We start from the raw sequence: 20,504 nt of genomic DNA, 5'->3' as shown, positions 1-20,504 counted from the left end.
CCATACAATAAGATATTAAATACTGATAAGGCATTCAGCTGTGTAAACAACATGCAACTGAGAACTTTTAAAACTTGAAAGGGAGACTAAAGCTTCATCCTCAGGCTCAAAAGCAGAAACCAAAATATTAATATTAAATAATTATTAATTTAATAATAATAATTTAATAATGTAATTCATATTTCATATTTACCTACTAATATTTAAAAAACATGTGTTCAGTCCTTAAAAAAACAAGAAATAAATCATATGAACAAAACAACTATATACTCCCGCACTGCAAGAGAACGCTGCTCATTTTTGTCTAGGGTGATTCTTTTTTTTTTAGCATGTAAACTTTTATTGAGTTTTAACATGAAACAACAATTAGTTACGAATACAGCTCAGGGTTTCCTGCAAGTTAGAAATGGAGTGGTAACATGCGCATTCAAAGAGTTGTAGCAGCAAAATAATAAAGGCATCAGAAACAAAGAGCAGTAGAACAAGGGAAAGATAGGGGGGGAAAGAAAAGGGTAAAGATTGAAAAGGGAGGAGAAGTAGGGGAGGGGGTTCTACCTGGGGCAAAACTAATGTGCATAATATCAGCCATCAGGGCTTTATAGAATAAAACTTTGCAGGGCTCCGTAAAGAGCAGAGGTCCAGGCAGTCTCTATATAGGGAATAATCCTCTATCCAGGGTGCCCATGTCTTTTCAAACTTGTTGGGCCAGTTGCAACCTAGGTAGGTAAGGTTATTAAGGGGTAGGGCTTTGTTAATAGTGGCTCTCCACCAATTGTAGGTGCAGTAGATAGCTTCCATCTAAGAAGAATAGTACATCTGGCATAGTATACAGCATAAAGAAATAAACAGCTTTTGGCGATAGAGGGCATTAATGGGATTGGTAATTCCCAGTAGTATAGTTATAGGATCTACACACACAGTTAGTCCCCTCAAGGTATTAATACTCTTCATCACTTCACCTCATGATCTGAGGACAGGTCCATGCCATGGGCATTAATGAGCCTTTTTCATCCAGACATCTGCCGCACCTGGCATTAGATGGGACTCTGTTTACAATTGTAAAGCAGTCTGTCAGCTTTACAATAGAAGCTATTCTGTGGCCAGATCGCTTCTACGGGCCAGTAAAGTGCCTATCCCCGCGCCCGACACCCCCTCTGTGTTTCCCGGGCTCTGCTGCCCCTCCTGCGGGCCCGAGACCAGCATGTTGGGTTCCGGCGGGAAGCTGGAGAGAAGAGCAGCGAACGTCCGTTCACCAATCTCCTCCCCACTCTATAGGACCGGGAGCGACGAGTATTACATCACTTCCAGTCCCTGAGCTGTCAGTGCTGGGCTCCTGAAGCTGAGCAATAAGCTATCGAAGTGCAATCTGCACTTCAATAGCTTATTTAAAGTGGAAAGGTGATATTAGGGGTCTTTTGGACCCCCAGTATCACCTTAAAGAGGACCTGTCACCACCAATATGCTATCACATAGGGGGCTTGTAAGCCCCCTATGTGATAGCAATTAAAGTAATATTAAAAAAACAGCTGTTAAAAATAATATTAAATAAAATAAATGTAAAAATAATTTTAAAAAATGTTAAAGTCCCGCGAGCATGCGCATCTTCACGTAAACACGCGGCTGGTCCGCCTACGTACTAAAACGACGATAGCCCCACACATGTTGGGTATCGCTGCACATGCAAGAGTGAGAGCAATAATTTTAGGACCAATATTTATGCGTTATCCTAAACTGATTACCTGTAGGGGCTTTTAAAGCGCCACCAATGGACTTTTTGGGGTACTGAATTTTGTTGCAGCTTTATGGATGCACACAATTTTTATCCTGGGCATGTTGGGTTTCTATTTACTTGTTGTAACCTCATCTTTTATATTTTATGGGTATTAATTGTGGGTATTATATTGTGTTTTGGGGCCTTAAATGTAACTTAAGTTAATTTTTCACAGTATATTTGGATTTGATAATAAGTTGTGCTAATATCATGCAACATAAAAATTTGCAACTGCCACTATTGTATTCTACATGGTCTTGGGTTTCAGAAAATATATAATTATCGGGGGTTTGAGGTAATTGTTAGGCCTAAAATGTGGATTATAACGTGTGCAAAAAACGAAAAAAAGGCCTTGGCAGCGAGGTTAAGAGGTTAAAACAAATGCCCGGGCCCAAACAGCCTGTCGGTGCAATGCTATCCCTCCCCCACTGTTTGTAACACTGTCGAAACATAACAGAGGGCTCTCAGACCTAAATACAATTTTTTTGGCCTGCTAGCTCACCAGAGCACTGCAATGTCTCCAGCTTTCAAGCTAAACATATTTGGGTGCATCAGCCAATAGGGTCATTACTGTGGATTGATCATAAGCAAATCCCCAGCTTGATCCTTGACCACCTGCTCATAGGCTGCACACTAAAAATCTTTTCTGCAGCCTACAAGTCTTAAGAACCTTCATTTTCACCAGGTCCTCTCACTCCACTCACTCCAATGCCTGCGTTCCAGTCCGGTCAGAAAAAAATGGTGCTTGTAGAATTTGTTTTGACCGGACGGCAGGCATTGATGTGCATTGCATTCCCTTGCAGTCGGAGGGCTTGGCTGCGGTGCCATTCACTTCATTGCACCCCACACTCCCTCCCGCCCCTCAACAAAGTGAGCCAGCCGCAGTGCAATCCAGTGCGTTCCGGCCAGAATCGGGCCAGAACACACTGTGTCTAGTGTGAACTAGCCCTCTATCTTTCATTTTCAAGGCTTAACTGAACAAACCAAAGAAAGAAGCTGAATAGTTAATATGGGAAATTCTGTCTGTTCCAGTTTTGACAAATTCCCCCATCTGTTTTATCATACGAGCAAGTGTGGTGTGACAGGCCAGGCAGGGGACAGTGTAATGGACTGTTTCAGCACATCGCACTATTGACTTTTTAAAAAACTTTATTGGGAGTGTAAAAACATTCTGTTCAGGTCTCCCTGCAGTCAGTGACCTGCCGTGCCGTCCAATGCACTGCGGAAAAACGCAGTATGTCTGCATCTTTTTGCAGTGCACTGCACATCCCTCTAGCGTTGTGGTGTGAACGGGCTACAAGAAAACAATTTTTTTTCTATGTACTCTAGCAGTGATCTGCACTTTTGTTGTGCATAGTGGATGTTTACATGGTGGACATGAATGAGATGTAGATTACAATACAAGTAGTGAATTATTGCACCTGATGAACAGGCCCAGAGAACACATAGAAGTCAAATATTGCCGTTTCATCAGAATCATCCACAGTGCTTAAAAAAATCAATATCTAAAATAAATCTTTGCAGCTCTTGCACAACCAGTGATATCAATAAAGAATTTCCTCTGCTGGCTATTTACACTGATGAATCATGTCTGAAATAAATTGCTCCCTTGAGACTGCATTGTTTTATAGATCTCTCCAGTTAAAAGTACCATTAAATGTGCCTTAATGCATGCAACGTCAATTGTCATCACTCTGCCTCCAAGCCAGATATACAATATGCTATTTTTCCACAAATTGTATCCTCTAAGCTAATCTTCCTTTTGACCCTGTATTTTTTCATTAAAGATATAATTTTGTCTCTTATTTTCTGTGCAACATTTTAATTGCTAATCTTGTATATTGAGGGACACAGGGGCTGTAAAAAATCCTAAACAGTTGGGTTATACTGCCATCTTCAGGAGGTTGAGAAACTGGCAAACAATGAACATTACACCAGCACCTGTATACCCCCTCCATCAACCATCATGTCTAGGTTTTTTGCTAATGTTTTAGATGGTTGCTCAACTTTTCCTAAGCTCTGCTGAAAACATTCTTATTATATTTTTGCTAGCCTTTTTATCAATTATGTTGCTTAAGCTAGGCTCTAAAGAGCAGCTATTCCGGTCAAAATATCCTTAGCAACAGCTTTGAGAGGTGTACTCTGAGCCTCTGGACTGAATATTGCGGGAGTAACCCGGAATGTGACCTTTGGACACTGAGCTTTGCATTATGGCACTTTCCAGACCTTTGTGCCTCTGAGGATTTAAATATGGAGTATGTCACAGGTAACATCTGTAACCTTTGGTTCCACAGGCTTGTGGGTTGCTCTTACCTGTGGTTCTACTACCATGTGTTCTGTTCTCGCTTCCTTGCTGAACAAAGCTAGCAACTATGGGTGTTGCCCTCTCACCTGATGATTATTATACCTTGCCTCTTGGCCCCTTCCTGCCCAGCCTCCCAATCCCTCTCATTATTTAACATCAGTTCAGATCAGCTTCCTTTGAATGAGCAACGTTCATGTTGCTTCCGAGATCCCGCCTGTGCCTCGCTCCTGACCTGTTCTTTGCTTGGACTGACCTTTTGTTTACCAACTCAGCTTTCTCCTTCCGGTTTCACTTGTCTGTTGCTCACCTTGACCTTTTGCCTGTCTTCCGGATCTCCATTGATTTCTCGGCTTTGCCAGTGTGGCCTGAACACTTTGGTGTGCTTCTTCTCCTTTGTGTGTGGATAGTCTGGACAAGTTGAGCAGGGTAAGCCTGGGCCCCGAGGGATACCACACCATCTGCTCACTCATGGGCTCACATTCTTGGTATTGTGACTGGTCGGGTGACCTCACATTTGGTATCACCATTTTAACATTTCCAACACCAACATTTTAATGGGATAACAGGGCTGAGAAAAGTCATTGAGCATTGACATCATCAAGTAGGTGGAGTTTTGTGGACGTGCTCTCTGCGCTTTTTTCCACCATTCTTCCTAGAGGAAGCACTATCCTGCTTTTGCTCCTGGCTTCTGAATCACTTGGTGGATCATCTGGTTTCTGGTATAGATCCACTGCTTGCCTTCACTGACCTGGTTCCCTCCAGCCACCTTTGACCCTCATCAGCTCTTGATGCTTATATTTGTGAGTACGCAAGGCTGTGCTTCATTTTGGTTGTTAGCGTAGTTGTTTTCTGCTATGTGTCTGCAAGTCTTTTCAAAGGCACACAGGGGACAGTCCTGATGCAATGCGTAACCTCAGCCAATAGTCCACTACCGCCTTCTAGAGGCAATTTCTCTGTATCTGCAGAAGGAAGCACCATCTTTAACCTAGATTCTGGGACCCATATTACTGTAGAGTCATCTTCACTGGAGTCTTATATAGAACAGCCATGGGGGGGCTGAAACCTCTTCTATGCCCACAAGACCCCTGGTATCCTCTTCAGATTTTTGCGAGTTTGTGCACATTCAATGGATCAATCTGCTACCAGAGGCTCTGGGATTCTTTATAGCAGAGTCTAATTCTCACCCTACTGGACCTCCATCTCTAAATGTGTCTGAGGACCCAGTTACCATCTCTGATTTAGATTCAGAGTCCTTAGAGTCTACCACTGAGAGGACTGTATTTCAAATTCCATATGACTCAGATTTACAAGGAATTGTTTTTAACCTGTTTGATGCAGTACGTTCTGCCATGAACTTGCAGGATTAGCCTGCTGTTCCAGGCATAGGATCTTGTAGAGCTCTTATGGCAAGAGAAGACCTTACCAATACACTAAGAGGGGAAGTTATCAAAACTGGAGCAGACAAAAACTAGAGCAGCCGTGCATGGCAACCAATCAGCATCTCTCTTTCATTTTCAGATCTTAACTGAAAAGACTGAAGAGAAAAGCTGATTGGTTGCCATAAGCAACTGCTCCAGATTTTGTCTGCTCCAGTTTTAATAAATTCCCCCCTAAGTATTTAAAACATTCTTTGTCTATGTGAGGGGAATGAGATGCCTGCAGGGTGGGGGTTGTGTCACCATATTGTCAGATCTGTTTGGCCGGCCTTGATGCCGATTTGGCTGGGAATCCGGCTTCCCGGCCAATCAGCATCGAGCCGGCCAAAGAGAATGGAGTCGGCTTCCCGGGCAATCAAGGAGCCGGGCAGTGGGTAATGACATGCTGCCTGCCTACCTCATTTTCAGGGGACATAATAATAATGACACCAGGGGACATAATAATAATGACACTAGGGGACATAATAATTACACAGGGGGGGACAAAATAACAATGCTTTGGGGGGGGGGCATAATAATAATGACACCAGGGGACATGCTCAGGTGTCATTATTATTATTGTTGCTATTCTATGCAGTGGAAGTGGTAGGTGGCGAATTATCCACACATTTACCATGAAAGTAGAATTATGGGGAGAGTGAAATGTGCTCTTCCCCCTAGTTACTGAAGCTGCCACAGGTTGGCTCTCTTGATCGAGAACTGAGCGATCACATACCGCTGATCACTCAGTTCCTGCACTCACTCTCTCTGCAGAGAGCGGTGACTGTCCGTCACGGCTCCTCGCAGGAATACCCCCCTCCCCTCTCTGATCCTCTAATGCTGACTGGACGGATGGATGGGGCGGACACAACCTCTAGAGAGGTAGAGTCAGCTGTCAATCAGGTGGTGGGGTGGATCTGGACAATATGTTTTGGATCCACCCCAGCTGCAGCGCTGCTCTGCTCTGTCAGCATATAGTGGGCAATATTGCATGGGGGCGTAGTGGGGGGCCCTATCCCTCATAATCCTCATGTCCTATACACTGTGTATAGAACGTGATAACTCGGGGACCTTAGACTGCTGCAGCGGAAGGGGAGCAAGGAGGAAGGGACCAGTCTAAGAGCAAGCTCAGAGTAAAACTTTTTTTTTACCTGGACAAAAACGAGCACTTAATCCTTGCAGTGCGTGACGTAGTGCCACTGTAAGGGTTAAGAATTTTTTTACCTGGAGTTCTGCTTTATTTCTTTTCACACACAGGCACACAAGGATGTTCCTAAGTCAATCTTTGGGTTGAATTTTTCCGACTTTGCAATATTTGTGCCCCATGATAATGCTTTTAACATGGTGTCTTTCAGTAAATAGTTTTTCATCCCTGGGCAATACAAGTGTTTTTCTACGGAACAGCTGTTAAAATATCTGCTTGGAAGTTGGAACATCTTAGGTATGTGACGATATGAGCTATTCGCATTATATGGCTGTTTTGACAGGTCTGGAAAATGTATGACAGAAATGAATGTAAACAAATCCAGATTATAGTTGGACTGCAATCTGATCTAGTGATTTAGACATTTGGACATGGCTGATTCCCCTTGTGTCTCCATTATCAGTGTACAGATAAGCAGTTTGTTGTACTTTTGACAACTGGGACAGATGAAAATTCTCACTCCTAAAAGTGATGGGTGAGACTGAGTTTTCCTCAAGGATGTGTTGTAAATGCACCTTCTAATAGAAGGGGAGTGACTTAACAGTGTCAGTTTCACATTACATCTGTGGGCTTTGGTGGCTGCTTTGTTAGTTTGCTGATGATAGCAAACCTCCAGTGCTAGTTATGATAGAACATCACTAATTTCCAGAATGCTAAAGTTTTTTTAGTCTAAGTGTTGCATTGCCTTGCCGTATTTATTTTCAAAATGAATTCCTTGAACTAACTATGCTTTGCTGTCTCTTTCAGTGGAAGCAATACATTTAGGAAGCCTTATAGCAGCCCAAGGTTACATCTTCCCAATATCAGATCATGTTCTCACTCTGAAGGATGATGGGACTTTCTATCGTTTTCAAGTAAGTGAACCCAGAAATGTGTTTGGATAGTACAGCCCTCCTTAAAACTGAGCCAGGTAAAATGTTTTGTTTTGTTCTTTTTTTTGCTATATCACAACTGTATATATAAAAAAAAATAGAGTTTATGGAATATTGTCTAAAGCCCATGTGCACAAATGACACGTTTGCACCGATTGTGTGGCCCTAAGGTCCTCCTGCAGAAATGAGTCTATGTTTTCTTACCTAGGTGCTTATTCAGACCAGTGAAGCAAAAATATTCTTCAGACCGGCTTCTAATAGTTTATTGGCTTGGTTTATTTCTTTCTTGTTATCCTACTTTTTTCTGTGCTGCCTATCTCCGTTATCATTTTATGTTTTTTCCCTCTTTTATAATGGATTGTATTAAATAAAGGCTGTAGGGAGCACCAATGTGGGAGCACTGATTTGTAAAAAGGGCTGTAATATCTGATATTCGTATATCTTTACAACAAACCCAATCCCTCTTTGCCAGCAAAACAGGATTTATAATTAGATGCAGTCATCTAAAGGAAAAACAGTGCTGGTCTTTCTGATTAGAAAACCCAGCTTGTTCTACAAAGTAGATGTTCGAGCACCTTATATAAATGTTTACTTGCAAAGTAAACATTTCATATAAGCAAAAAAAATATATAAATTATATTTTTCTAATCTTATTAGCATTTTACAAAAATGATCATAGTTATGGCGAAGTTGTACTCAATGGGATCGATTTACTAAATACGCTTAGGCTGTTCACTTAGCAGAGTGGACTTAAACTTTGCTAGGGAATTTTCGCTTAGCTCGCTGATGGAGATTAATTTTGCTGACTTCAATCATCCAATCATGTCAAGCAAATATCCTGTTTTTGTTTTAATTCCCCTTGCATGTGATTGGGTATTGTTTTGGAAAATGTGTATTTTCACTACATTCATTAAGCTATGTCAAAATGTCCTTGCAAAGTGAATGTACTCTACTCCTTTAGTAAATCAACACCAATGTGTGCATAATGTAATGATCATGATAAGTTGGCCGTGTGTAGTCAACCTTAAACTGTGGTGTCTTCTGGTTGTCCATTTGGATTGTACCCCATGTAAAGGGATGGCAGGTTGCTTTAACTGCAGTGGGTACTAGAAGGGCTTTATACTAGTGCAAGAATCCACCCCCATGTTTTGGCATTGTTTTGACACTGAAAGGCTCCAGAGGAGATGCTGATGGTTAAGGGGTAATGTGGAGATGCACAAAGAATAGCATGGAGTTGCTAACTGGAGAGTAGGAGCATTGTGTCATTATGCAGGAGATGTAGGCTTGTTATGTTGACTTTGGTGGGATTGGCAAAAGGGGATGGTGGCCACTGAGGAGTTAGGGAGGTGGATGAGTCCAGCAGTCATGATAGACTAAAGGGGAATAGTCTGTGTAGAGGTAGGCCAAGGAGAAGAGAGTTGTAATAGCCAAAGCATGAAATAACAGGAAGTGAATTAGTAGCTTTGTGGTGTTTGTTAAGAAGATTCAAAGTTATATGATGATACGGCAGCAAGATTTGGACATTGAATGGATGTGGGGCCTAAAGGACACGTCAGAGTCCAGGATTACACCTAGAACCCTGGCATGAGTGGAGGAACTGATAGAAGTAATATTGATCTTGATTAAAATGTTGTAGGAGGGGGGGACACAGGAAGAAGGATATATTATGAGCTCAGTTTTTGAAAGACTGAGTTTCAGGAAGGGGTGGGCCATATCATATCCGGCAATAGTAAAGTTCTGCTGTGTGGTAATTTCCTGGTTGTCAAGTGAGCCACACATTTGTATCCAGCAGCTCGCATAAATTGGCAGAACAAAAGATTGTATGTCAACCACAGCCACCAATCAGTTCCAAATTTTAGTTCTAAATCTAACATATTTAGTATCAGATCATGATCTTATTTGTTACTAACAATACAGCAGTTATTTAAAAGAGGTCTCCAATGAATACACTTTACCAGGGTTTCCAGTACTAAATCAACTTGATGATAAAAACAGGATCCTAAACCAGGATCTGTTGATATCTATCCATGTCCCCTAAACATGCTCTCATTTTGAGCACACCCCTTTTTTGTTGTGGAATGCTGTACTCACCATTATTCTTTTTCCTGACACATTTAGGTTAGGCCAATTACAATGATAGGAGTGCTGTTGTTAATCGCATGGCCTGAACATGTCAATAGATGTGAAGGTGAATAATCTTAGAGAATAAAAATAGAAATAAAATGCATCATTGAACAGTTGTGCCTCAATAACAGATGGTGCTGGTGACTAAAAATCTTCCATATTTTAAATTAATGCACACACTTTAATTTTATACAAGCAAGGATTTTAAGCTAAAAGTTAAAAATAACCCTTGTACCTTTTCTGAATAACATCATGCTGAAAAGAAGGAAAGTGTGGTATGTAGGGTATTATTAAGCCCACCTTTATGTTTAATGAATCCCTGCCCTCTTAAGGGCTTGTTCACACCATGCGTGTTCCAGGAGCAGAGCAGTTACAGTCCGGATCAAAACTGCGTCAAATGTATTCCAATGGTATTTTGGGCTCTAGTTCACACCGTAGCGTTCAGTTCCAGAGCATGTAAAAATACTGCAGCAAGCCCTATTTTACCTTCTCTGGAACGCATGCAAACACATCAAAAACACAACCAAATGCCCTGGAACTCACTGAAAGCCCATTCTAAAAAAAAACAAAACGGCCCGGAAAGCATCAAAAACGCGACAAAAAACGCAGTATAACACACTGCACTGCGTGTGCAGAAACTCATGCAGATCTGGTCTGCATTTGGTGTGAACAATCCCTCACATAAGGGCTGAGAGAAAGGAATGCAGTGCTACTTTTAAGAAACACATTTAATAATATTTGGTGTTTCAATTGCTCTCTCCACAGGTCCATACCATATGTACTTGTGATATCTAACTCCCAATATCTGATTTTCCTGTGTTACCACACAAACACCACATCACTAACATAGGCCCAAAATACACTAAAAGCGTTCTGAAAACCCTAAACACCCTCCACCTTCACAGCATTATGGATATTATTAAATAACAAGCACATTTTTAAATTTGCTAATTTAAAAATGAAAGGTAACAAATAAATTCCAGAAACTGCAGCATCAATAGATCAAAACCATAAAAAATACTCTCAAATATCATGTATAATTGTTATAGGCGCAAAAGAGGCAATATTTTTATTTTTAGTAAAGATATTTATAGGCTATAATAGCCTATTAAAAAATTTAACACATTTTTATAAACATTTCTAAATTGTGTTTTTATGTCTTGAACATAATAAAAAATTATGGTATTTTAATTTTTAGAAAATAAAGTATGCATAAAATACGACTAACATAAATCACAAACTTTAAACATACATGGCTGTATATTTTATAAAGCAATACTCTGGATGCATTAATATTCAACATATCTACCAAGTCCCATCTAATTAGCCTGCAAGTAAGCAGGAGTCAGACAAGGGCTATATCTATCTCAATAGCTATAATGTGTGTCCCACCATGCAATCTCAGGCATGAATTACCCCCTAGGACTTTATTTGTTGTGTCTGCCTTTATTTATTTATGTACGTTTTAAGGTTACCAAATTCCTGTAGCTTTTTTCCCCCCTTCGGCAGGAGAATGCAACTGTGTATATCCATTTATACCAATATACATATAACTACTGTTCTATTTCTCTTCAAAATTCTGTACCACGGACAGTTCTGTCATTTTCATTGTGAAGACCTTTTGTCAGGAAATCTATAATGGGTTCACATTTAGAATATTCTAGTGCCACAGCAGGACATATAGGTCTTGGAGGTCACACAAAAAACAGAGAACAAGAAAGCAGGGAGAAAACAAGTTCTCCTGCCTTCTGCCTGCATATATCATGCATATATCATAGATTGATTTATTTGGGCACAAACAATCTTTGTGAAATTGACACTTGGATCATTATACGTTGGCACAAGCAATTTTTGTGATATTCACCATGGGTTCAAGACGAATCCTGGAGGTTTGAGAACTTTTTTTTTCTATAATGCTTCCCGTTAAAAAAAAATATTTTTCATCAAAGGGTATTTTTGGGGGGGTTTTCATTTATTTTAGGGGTCTATATATTTTTTTTTGTTTCATATTCATAATTCGTTGGTTTAACTTTTTTTGCTGCAGGGTTTCCCTTTAAAAAAAAAATGAGACTTTGTTTCAGGGGTGGTTTCTTTTGTGTGTTTTTTTTATGTTAATTTATATATATATATATGTGTATATATACGGTATATATATATAGTGCATTGTACTGGGATCGGCTGTGTGAATGGGCCCTGAGTGTGCTTTCACTTGTTATTAAAGATATGTTCTTTAGGCTGCCTTTTGTTTGCAGCACACTACAACATCATCTGAAAGGAAGAAAAACAAAGTGCAAGAACAGTGTGCACCTGAACCACCTTACATTAGATCACTCACATTTACCACACCCCCCTTTACCTATAGATAAAATAAAAGTTAAGCATACTCCAGTTAGGCCTATTATTCCTGATTAAACGGTCATGCTGCTGGGCAGGATTACACTGCTGTATCATTTGTAGCCTCTTAAATCTTGTTGTAAAACACTTGCCTGTACTATTTTTCTTTAGTACGTCTCAGCCAATTCTTCCTAATTAAAAATGTCCTGCTGCTGGCCAGTTTTACACAGTTGTATCATTTGCAGTCTCTTAGTTCTTAATGAGAGTGTGATAGAAATTGACCAGTGGTAGGACAGTTTTGCATCAGCAAAAACGAGGACAGCCACAGCAAACTACTGGACAATTTCTATCTGCCGATCAAATTACCATTTGATGAAGAAAGCAAGTGTCGCAGATAAAGCTAAAGCAGCTGTTCAGCTGCTGTATGTAAGCCAAAAAAATCTATTTCACAGCCAAATATGCGTTGCCAGTGTACACTGTTGAGAGAAGTGTCTATGAAAATGGTACTGTTTTGTACAGTTTTAAGGCATTCCCCTTGCATGTTATTTAGAGAATTTGTGTATTTACAATGTTGATCTAAAATCTCCATGAAAAGCACTAAAAATGGCCAGAATTTAACACCCCTCAGACTTCAATGGGAGTCACTTCTAAGTGCAATTTCGCTAAAATTTGAACTAGATTTGCAAAACCCTTGCGAAGCTAACCTGGGAAGATTCACCCATCACTAATTATTATGATCATTTTCAATGTGAAAATGGCTAAAAAATAAATTAAGTTTAAATGGTGAGTTTCAGAATAGATTTAGGAGTTACATTACATTTTGCGAGTACAACCAGGGGTTGCCCAAGCTTATCTGCTAGAATTACAACAAGCAACCAGCATGGCAGCACAGAGGACTTGATTAGACCCTAAATGTGTTACATAGTACAGCATTCACCTTCTATAATCTTCTTCTCCACTCAGTTATGTAACACTTAACTTTATATCATTTTTTGAGACAGATATACCTTTTTCTGTTGGTGGTATTTAGTAACCACTGTTTTTTTTTCTAAAAAGATTAAAAAAAGACCAAACATCTGGGATGACTTACATTTACCTTTTATTTCTCTCCACTTTCCACTTTAGAAGCATAGTCAAGCAGAACTATTTAGAATGGTGGTAAAACTAAATCCAGAATACATACCCTGAGGTTGGGGCATAAGTCTTTTTAATAGCACCATCTATGTCATCCTTGGAGTGCCCCCATATTTTAAGTTTCCCACATACTCTTGCGGTGAGCACTGTTGGAGGGTTTTTTCTTTACCATTCCTTAGCTATTAATTTTGGTTTTTTTTTTTAGATGGAGTTCAACCTAATTATTAGGTTCCCTACATTCCCACATTTTACACAATATGTATCTATATCCTACCTAGAGGAATATCTTTTGTACAAGCTAAACAGTTTTCATCCAATGTATTGTGTTTGTGGTTTGCATTTACCATGTTGCTGGATGTATTGCCACTAAGGTTTTCTATAATAAGATCCCTAATACATTTAAATATAAATGTAATACAAGTTCATAATGCTAGAGCAGGAGGCAAAAAGCCAAATGCCTATAACTCTGCAAGATATGGGCAGTAAATGCTACTTATTCCTCGGCAGTCAGTATTAAACAAACATATTTAAGTCAGCTATGATCCAGTTTCCTTATTTCCATAATCTATTTCTCCAAGCTTCTGCCTTGGCCTTTATTTTCATAATTTATTCTCAATCACAACAAAAGGAAGTGAACTTTTAACCTGAACAAAAAGCTGGCAAACCATATCAACTGACAGCCAGCTAAGTTGCTGCAATTTTTTTAGGTCAAAAGAAGCAATTTAAAATTATGAATAAATGGCATGTACCTCCAGGGAATTTTCCTTAGTATAAAAGTTCAGTCTGCCTCTAAAAATTCAACCTTGTGATACTTGGCACGTAGTCCTCTGGGGAAAACCATGCTAAATGTGTAGGTAATACACCTTTAGGCATTAACCTACGAATAACAAAATGTAATGTGGGCTGCCATTTGAAGTTTAGGTCAGCGTACTGCCAAATATAACAAATCCACGAAAAGCATTTCAGACTGTATCTACAGATTCTGAGAACCAAAGTTTACATGCTGTAAATTACAGATGCATTACTTTCACCTTGGGAACCTGGATTGTCCACATTTGTTTTTGAAGTGTCCAGATTACCAAGTTGGCAATTGTATTGGGCTTGCCATTGCTGTTTAATGTCTCTGAATTTAGAAGAACAATGCAAACTCAAAGCAACATCTATTGTTGGGTATCTTACTGTCCCAGGGACAACGGTTTTGCCAGACAGTGAGTAAGAGGAAATCTGAAACACAGAAATAAAAAGCTAAACATTATTCATCACTCCCTGTCTGGTGAAACTGCTGTCACTATGACAGTAACGTGATATGGGATATATGTATTCTGCTTCCTTTGCTTTGAGGCTCCAAAGCAAACAGGGTAGAATTCAAATTAATGAAAAAATACAAACAAAAGCTGGAAGAAGAACCCAATCATGTGACCTGTCAAACTAATAGACTAGTCTTTACTCTAATTACATGTGTAAAGCAAAGTGTTGAATAGCACTATTTCCTCTCCGTTACAAATACCCACCTATGTGAAGCATTTGTACTCTTTGTGTGGTAGGTATTATTCATAAGGACATGACTTTAGGCTTTGATTTACTGGTTCACAGTTTTGGCTATGTACCAGCTTTTCAGGAACTTAATTTTGAAATGCCAAAATATCTGTATATTTTAATTTTTTTTTGCGCTGTAATGTTGTATTTTTGAGGAATAAAGGGCTTCTTATTAGGAAGGAAAAAAACACATATCAAAATATTCTATCATTCATTGGAGTGAAAAGTAGGTAAAGGTTGTAGTAGAGACCAATACCCTACTCCCTATTAAGACAGTGTCAAAAGTAACTAGCCTAGGCAGACCACATCAGTAAATGTAAATTTACTGGGTTTTGGGGAAATAAAATAATGGCCAAAGCTAACGCTTTCGGTTACAGCAATGATACATTGATCTCGAGGGCTCAGCATAAGAAAGCTAAGTATCATGATGAAAACATCATTCCCCTTTAACTAGCCTCATTATCGTGTTTTCTGTGCACCCCCTTCATATTTTGAAAAATATTTCTCATGCCAGCCTCAACTATCTGTTATCATTCCCAGGGTTGTTGTATATGTATGTTTTGGAGATGATCTGAATATTATGCAGGCATGATTTGTTTGATAGATATTTTATCATATGTTTTTCTAGGCTCCATATTTTTGGCCTTCAAACTGCTGGGAACCTGAAAACACAGACTATGGTAAGTGTTAATGTAAAACAAAACAAACTAAATCAATGAAGTAAGCTACATCAGACTACTGCAAGTCATTGTAAGCCATCACAAAAAAACAATTTAAATGTTCAAGTTTTTTTTTTAAATAGAATATTTGTTTACATATTTTTAGTTACTTTGAACATAGATTTGGTTATTTGAACATTAAAAAATACTTTTTGTGGGCCCAAGTATATATGTATATACACACTATATTGCCAAAAGTATTGGGACACTCCTCCAAATCATTGGATTCAGGTGTTCCGTAACATTTCCTTGCTACTAAATATTCAACAATCAACTGTTAGTGGTATTATAACAAAGTGGAAGCAATTGGGAACAACAGCAACTCAGCCACGAAGTGGTAGGCCACGTAAAATGACAGAGCGGGGTCAGCACATGTTGAAGCGCATAGTGTGCAGAAGTCATAAACTGTCTACAGAGTCAATAGCTACAGACCTCCAAACTTTGTGTGGCCTTCAGATTGGCACAACAACAGTGCATGGAGAGCTTCATGGAATGGGTTTCCATGGCCGAGCAGCTGCATCCAAGCCTTACATCACCAAGTGCAATGCAAAGCGTCGGATGCAGTGGTGTAAACCACGCCGCCACTGGACTCTGCAGTGACGAATCACGCTTCTCTGTCTGGCAATCCAATGGACGTGTCTGGGTTTGGCAGTTGCCAGGAGAACGTTACTTGCCTGACTGCATTGTGCCAAGTGTAAAGTTTGGTGGAGGGGGGATTATGGTGTGGGGTTGTTTTTCAGGGGTTGGTCTTGGCCCCTTAGTTCCAGTGAAGGGAACTCTTGAGGCATCAGCATACCAAGACATTTTGGACAATTTAATCCTCCCAACTTTGTGGGAACAGTTTGGGGATGGCAACACCATTGCACCAAGCAAGGTCCATAAAGACATGGATGAGCAAGTTTGGGGTGGAGGAACTTGACTGGCCTGCACAAAGTCCTGACCTCAACCCAATTGAATACCTTTAGGATGAATTAGAGTGGAGACTGTGTGCTAGGCCTTCTCGTCCAACATCAGTACTAGACATCACAACAAAAAGCTGTTTAAAATATTTAGAATATTACAGTAGAATATGATTTTTTTTAAAAGGAGAAAAAAATAAGGATTTTTTTTTTAATATAGGGCTTTATTTGTAAAGTTGTATTAAAAAAGGCAAGGCTATTTCCCTATTACTGATATAACATGCCTTGTTCCACACTCTGTCTTTGTGTGGATGCAGCCATCTTGATAGATATAAAAAGTGCTTTGCTTTCTAATGTCAGAACTGCCACCTTGATAACTAGTGATCTGATGACTTGTGGTGTTAAAAATCAATAGGTAGCAGGAGAGATGCCAAGATCCACAGAATTAATGAAGCAGAAACAGGGAGATGCATGCACTTCAGGTCCTCCGGTACACATTTCTTTCCAACTTGGAGAACGGTGCGCAGCACACTAGTAGAATTGCCAAATCTCACTCAAGTTTTCATGAGACTAGCAGTCAGAGGCAACAATGCCTTAGATCAGTGGTTCTCAACCTGTGTAACCTCAGGACCCACATTTGTCCTCGGTCATTAAGTCGCGACCCAAGTTGCACTGCAATGGAAAGCACGGCATTAGGGTACCGCATGTACCGGTTCGGGTGTACAAAGTGTGGGTGAGAGGGGCGTTTGGGGTACCATTCAAATGAATAGCAACGCAACACACCTCCCACACCAGAATGCACGGTAGGTGTGAACAGGCCCTCAAAAACACTGACATACATACAAAGACACAAGCTCACTTTTTTTTTAACCTTCACGTCCGCCGATTGTTGAAAGACGGCCGGACGGGAGTCTCCTGGATGCGGGTGGGCGATCCCGGGCGTCCATCCGTCCCGGGCGATGTGGCTCTGTTCACTGAGAACGGAGGGAGATCAGTCCACGATCTCTCTTCGCTCTCCTCCCGGTCTCTGAATGCAGGAAGTGATGTATATTACATCACTTCCGCATTCCTCTGTCACTCTGCGGTACAGAAACTGGAGAGAAGCTGATGAAGCAGATCTGTGCTTCATCAGCTTCTCTGGGGGTCTCTAGGTGACATTAGTGGTCTTGGAGACCCCTGATGTCTACATAAAGGGGACCTGTAACTGTAATTTGTTATCACATAGGAGCACCCTATGTGATAACAATAAAGTTAAGTTTAAAAAAAAAATGCTCACAAAATAAATACAAATTTACACACACAAAACAAAAAAACCCACAAAATGTTTTAAAAGTCCCCCACCCCCACATAGATGCGCAAAAATGCGTTACATGCGCCTACACGCAAAAACGGTGATTGCTCCAATTATGCTGCACGTGTTACGTATCGCTGTGAACGTCGCAATGAGAGCAATAATTTTAGGGCCATCAATCACTGATAACACTAAACTGATGAGCGATAAAATCTATTAAAGCGTCGCCTATGGCAAATTTTGGCTATGGTGTTTTTTTGCGATTCCGCGGGCGCGCACAATTTTAAGGCTTGACATGTTTGGTGTCTATTTACCCTGTCTTTTATATTTTACCAAAAAATTGAATACTGAAAAATGGCCTGGACAGGAAGGGGGTGTAAACACCCCGGTTAGCAAGTGGTTAAGGTCCACCCAGTCTCCCTACCTTACGAGAATTGGAATGGATCCTCAGCCTGGGGTCCATAGTGGGCTGCTATGCTGTGACAGAGCTCCATCCATATATGCATTGCTGGTACAGCTCCCTTGCACGCTCTGTATAGGTGCCGGGATCCAAGCCCTTAGATGATCTCACATGGCAGAATGTGATGTTACTCCGGTCCAGGCATCTCTACAGGACACTTGAGGGAGCTGTAAGCAATGCACGTATGGATGGAGCTTCCTCACAGCCAAAGCCCCATTCCATTCCACCTCAAGCTGACACTCAGCACCGGGAAGCATATTTTCAATGTCTGCTTGGCGCGAGAACTGACAGTGCTGCGCTAAGGGGGAGGCACAGGAGCCTCTCACCTAAAATAGTGGAAAGCATGCAGCAACACACTGAACACTTTAGGGTCACGACCCACCAGTTGAGAACCAAGGCCTTAGATGATCTCACATTGCAGATATACAGTTATGACTAGAACAGGAACCCAAAAGGTAGATTTCTTAGGATACTAATTAGACAAAAGTAAGCTTTATTTATCTTTCCTATAAAACAGCAAATCTTCATTAGTACAGTATGTGCCCACTTTAAATTTATTGTACTTTGACCAAAATCTATAAAACTCCTAAAATCGGAGGGAAACCCTAAGCTAAGGCAAATTTCCCATTCAACATGAATGGAATGCAGCATTGATTCTATGTTTGCTTTAGTCTACATGATGTTCTCTATGGTGGACAGTAAAGTTTTGATCCAAACTTTTTTGCGTGGATTCAGATGATATTTTTAATTGATTGTATCAAATAGTGATACAATATTACCAGGCATAGCTTGAAAGACAAAGAACAATGTGCAAAGTGCAGTAATTCATAGCAGCCCATAAGAAATAATCATTCATAGATACCCGTAATCTTATATCTGATGGATTACTATGTACTAATGCACTTTGCACATCTTTATTACTTTTTGTATTGATTTACTGAGTAATCCTATACACAGAACATCATTTTGGATTTAAACAAAATAATTGTAATGTGTGGATAGCAGTAATATAATATTGTGCACTTTACAAGTTAACTTTCCTTCCTTTGTTTGTCTTTTTATTTTCTGCACCTTATTAGTGATATAAATCTCAAATTACTATCCTCACATAATTGGATCTATAAAATATTGCAATTCATCTGAATGTTATTGGTTTATGAAGGAAATTGCACCACCTCATTTTAGCATAGATCAGAATATATATGTTCTATGGAACACTTGGTGGTTATTGTAGCAAACATGAGTTATGAAAATTAGTTGTTATGGCTCCCTTGGGTGGAATATAAAAGGAGTAACAATTTCACTTCAACCTGATAAGGCTTGATGATAACCTTGACAACTACCTTTCTTCTCTTACACACAGCTCTCATACAATTTGGGTCATATTACAGAGTTGCATTTGCAATTCTTACCTGACATGTCTCATTGAATGGACAGTTAGTTGCTTTCCAGTAAGGATCTCGTTATTGATTTATGCGACTGGTACATTGCGGTGTTTTTGTATGTTATTGTATAGATTCTCTAAACAATTACTAGGATACTGGTTGACGTTTAAGGTGCACGTTAATGTCTAAAATATATCAAATGAATTTAATAAAATAGTTAAATGTTGGAACATAGCTACATAGTTAAAGTATATGTACATAAAATTGTCATAAAAGCTTTAACATGATAACATGTAATTACAAAAGTAATTTGCAATATTTTTCAATCTAAAAAAATATGATGCTGTCAACTAATTTTTTATGTAATATTATCTTGATAACGGTGTAAAGTTAAAAATTCAGTTTTAAGAAAATTAACAATGAAAAAACCCACATACTTTAAACCACCACACCCCCACACACACACACACACACACACACACACACACACACACACACACACTGTTACTCGGTTTTTGATTGGACACTGGTGACTTGATTCACTGGTGCACTGATCTTATTTCTCTCAAGAAATCCTGCAGAATCTGAGTGTGATTATAGACTGAATCTTTACCTGGTAATATAGTGGAAATGACTGTTAGGCCTTGTTCACACCAATCGCGTTCCAGGAGCAGAGCAGAGCAGTTACAGACCGGAGGAAAACTGCATCCAATGTATTCCAATTGTATTTTTAGCTAAAGTTCACATTGCAGCGTGCAGTTCCAGAGCAGGTAAAAAAACTGCAGCAGGCCCTATTTCACCTGCTCTGGAACGCATGCAAATGCATGAAAAATGCATTAAACCCCCTGAAACGCACTGAAAGCCCATTTTAAACTTTAAAAAAATCTTTATACCAAAAACGGCACGGAACGCATCAAAAACACGGCAAAAAACGCAGCAAAACGGCACAACCCACTGCACTGCGTGTGCAGAAACTCATGCAGATCTGCTCTGCATTTGGTGTGAACAAGGCCTTAGTGGAAAGTCTTACTTTGCACATCAAAGCACAACTGTGT

The 20,504-nt window shown here is 39.8% G+C and overlaps 1 protein-coding gene across 2 annotated transcripts in view; it reads left to right on the top strand.

Moving 5' to 3' along the window:
• Window positions 1–20,504, top strand: part of LOC108791224 (regulator of G-protein signaling 6) — a 267,130-nt gene that overhangs the window by 189,532 nt on the left and 57,094 nt on the right. For both annotated transcript variants that reach the window (XM_018561640.1, XM_018561639.1), the window contains exons 5-6: window positions 7,443–7,549; window positions 15,324–15,375. In XM_018561640.1, the coding sequence (XP_018417142.1) occupies window positions 7,443–7,549; window positions 15,324–15,375 (159 nt within the window). The remainder of the gene's footprint in view (window positions 1–7,442; window positions 7,550–15,323; window positions 15,376–20,504) is intronic.

Source organism: Nanorana parkeri, unplaced genomic scaffold (genome assembly GCF_000935625.1).
Source record: "Nanorana parkeri isolate BGI_ZX_2015 unplaced genomic scaffold, ASM93562v1 scaffold535, whole genome shotgun sequence".
Taxonomy (NCBI): Eukaryota; Metazoa; Chordata; class Amphibia; order Anura; family Dicroglossidae; genus Nanorana; species Nanorana parkeri.
The sequence above is the reverse complement of the archived record's forward strand: the minus strand, read 5'-3'. Positions and strand labels throughout refer to the sequence as shown.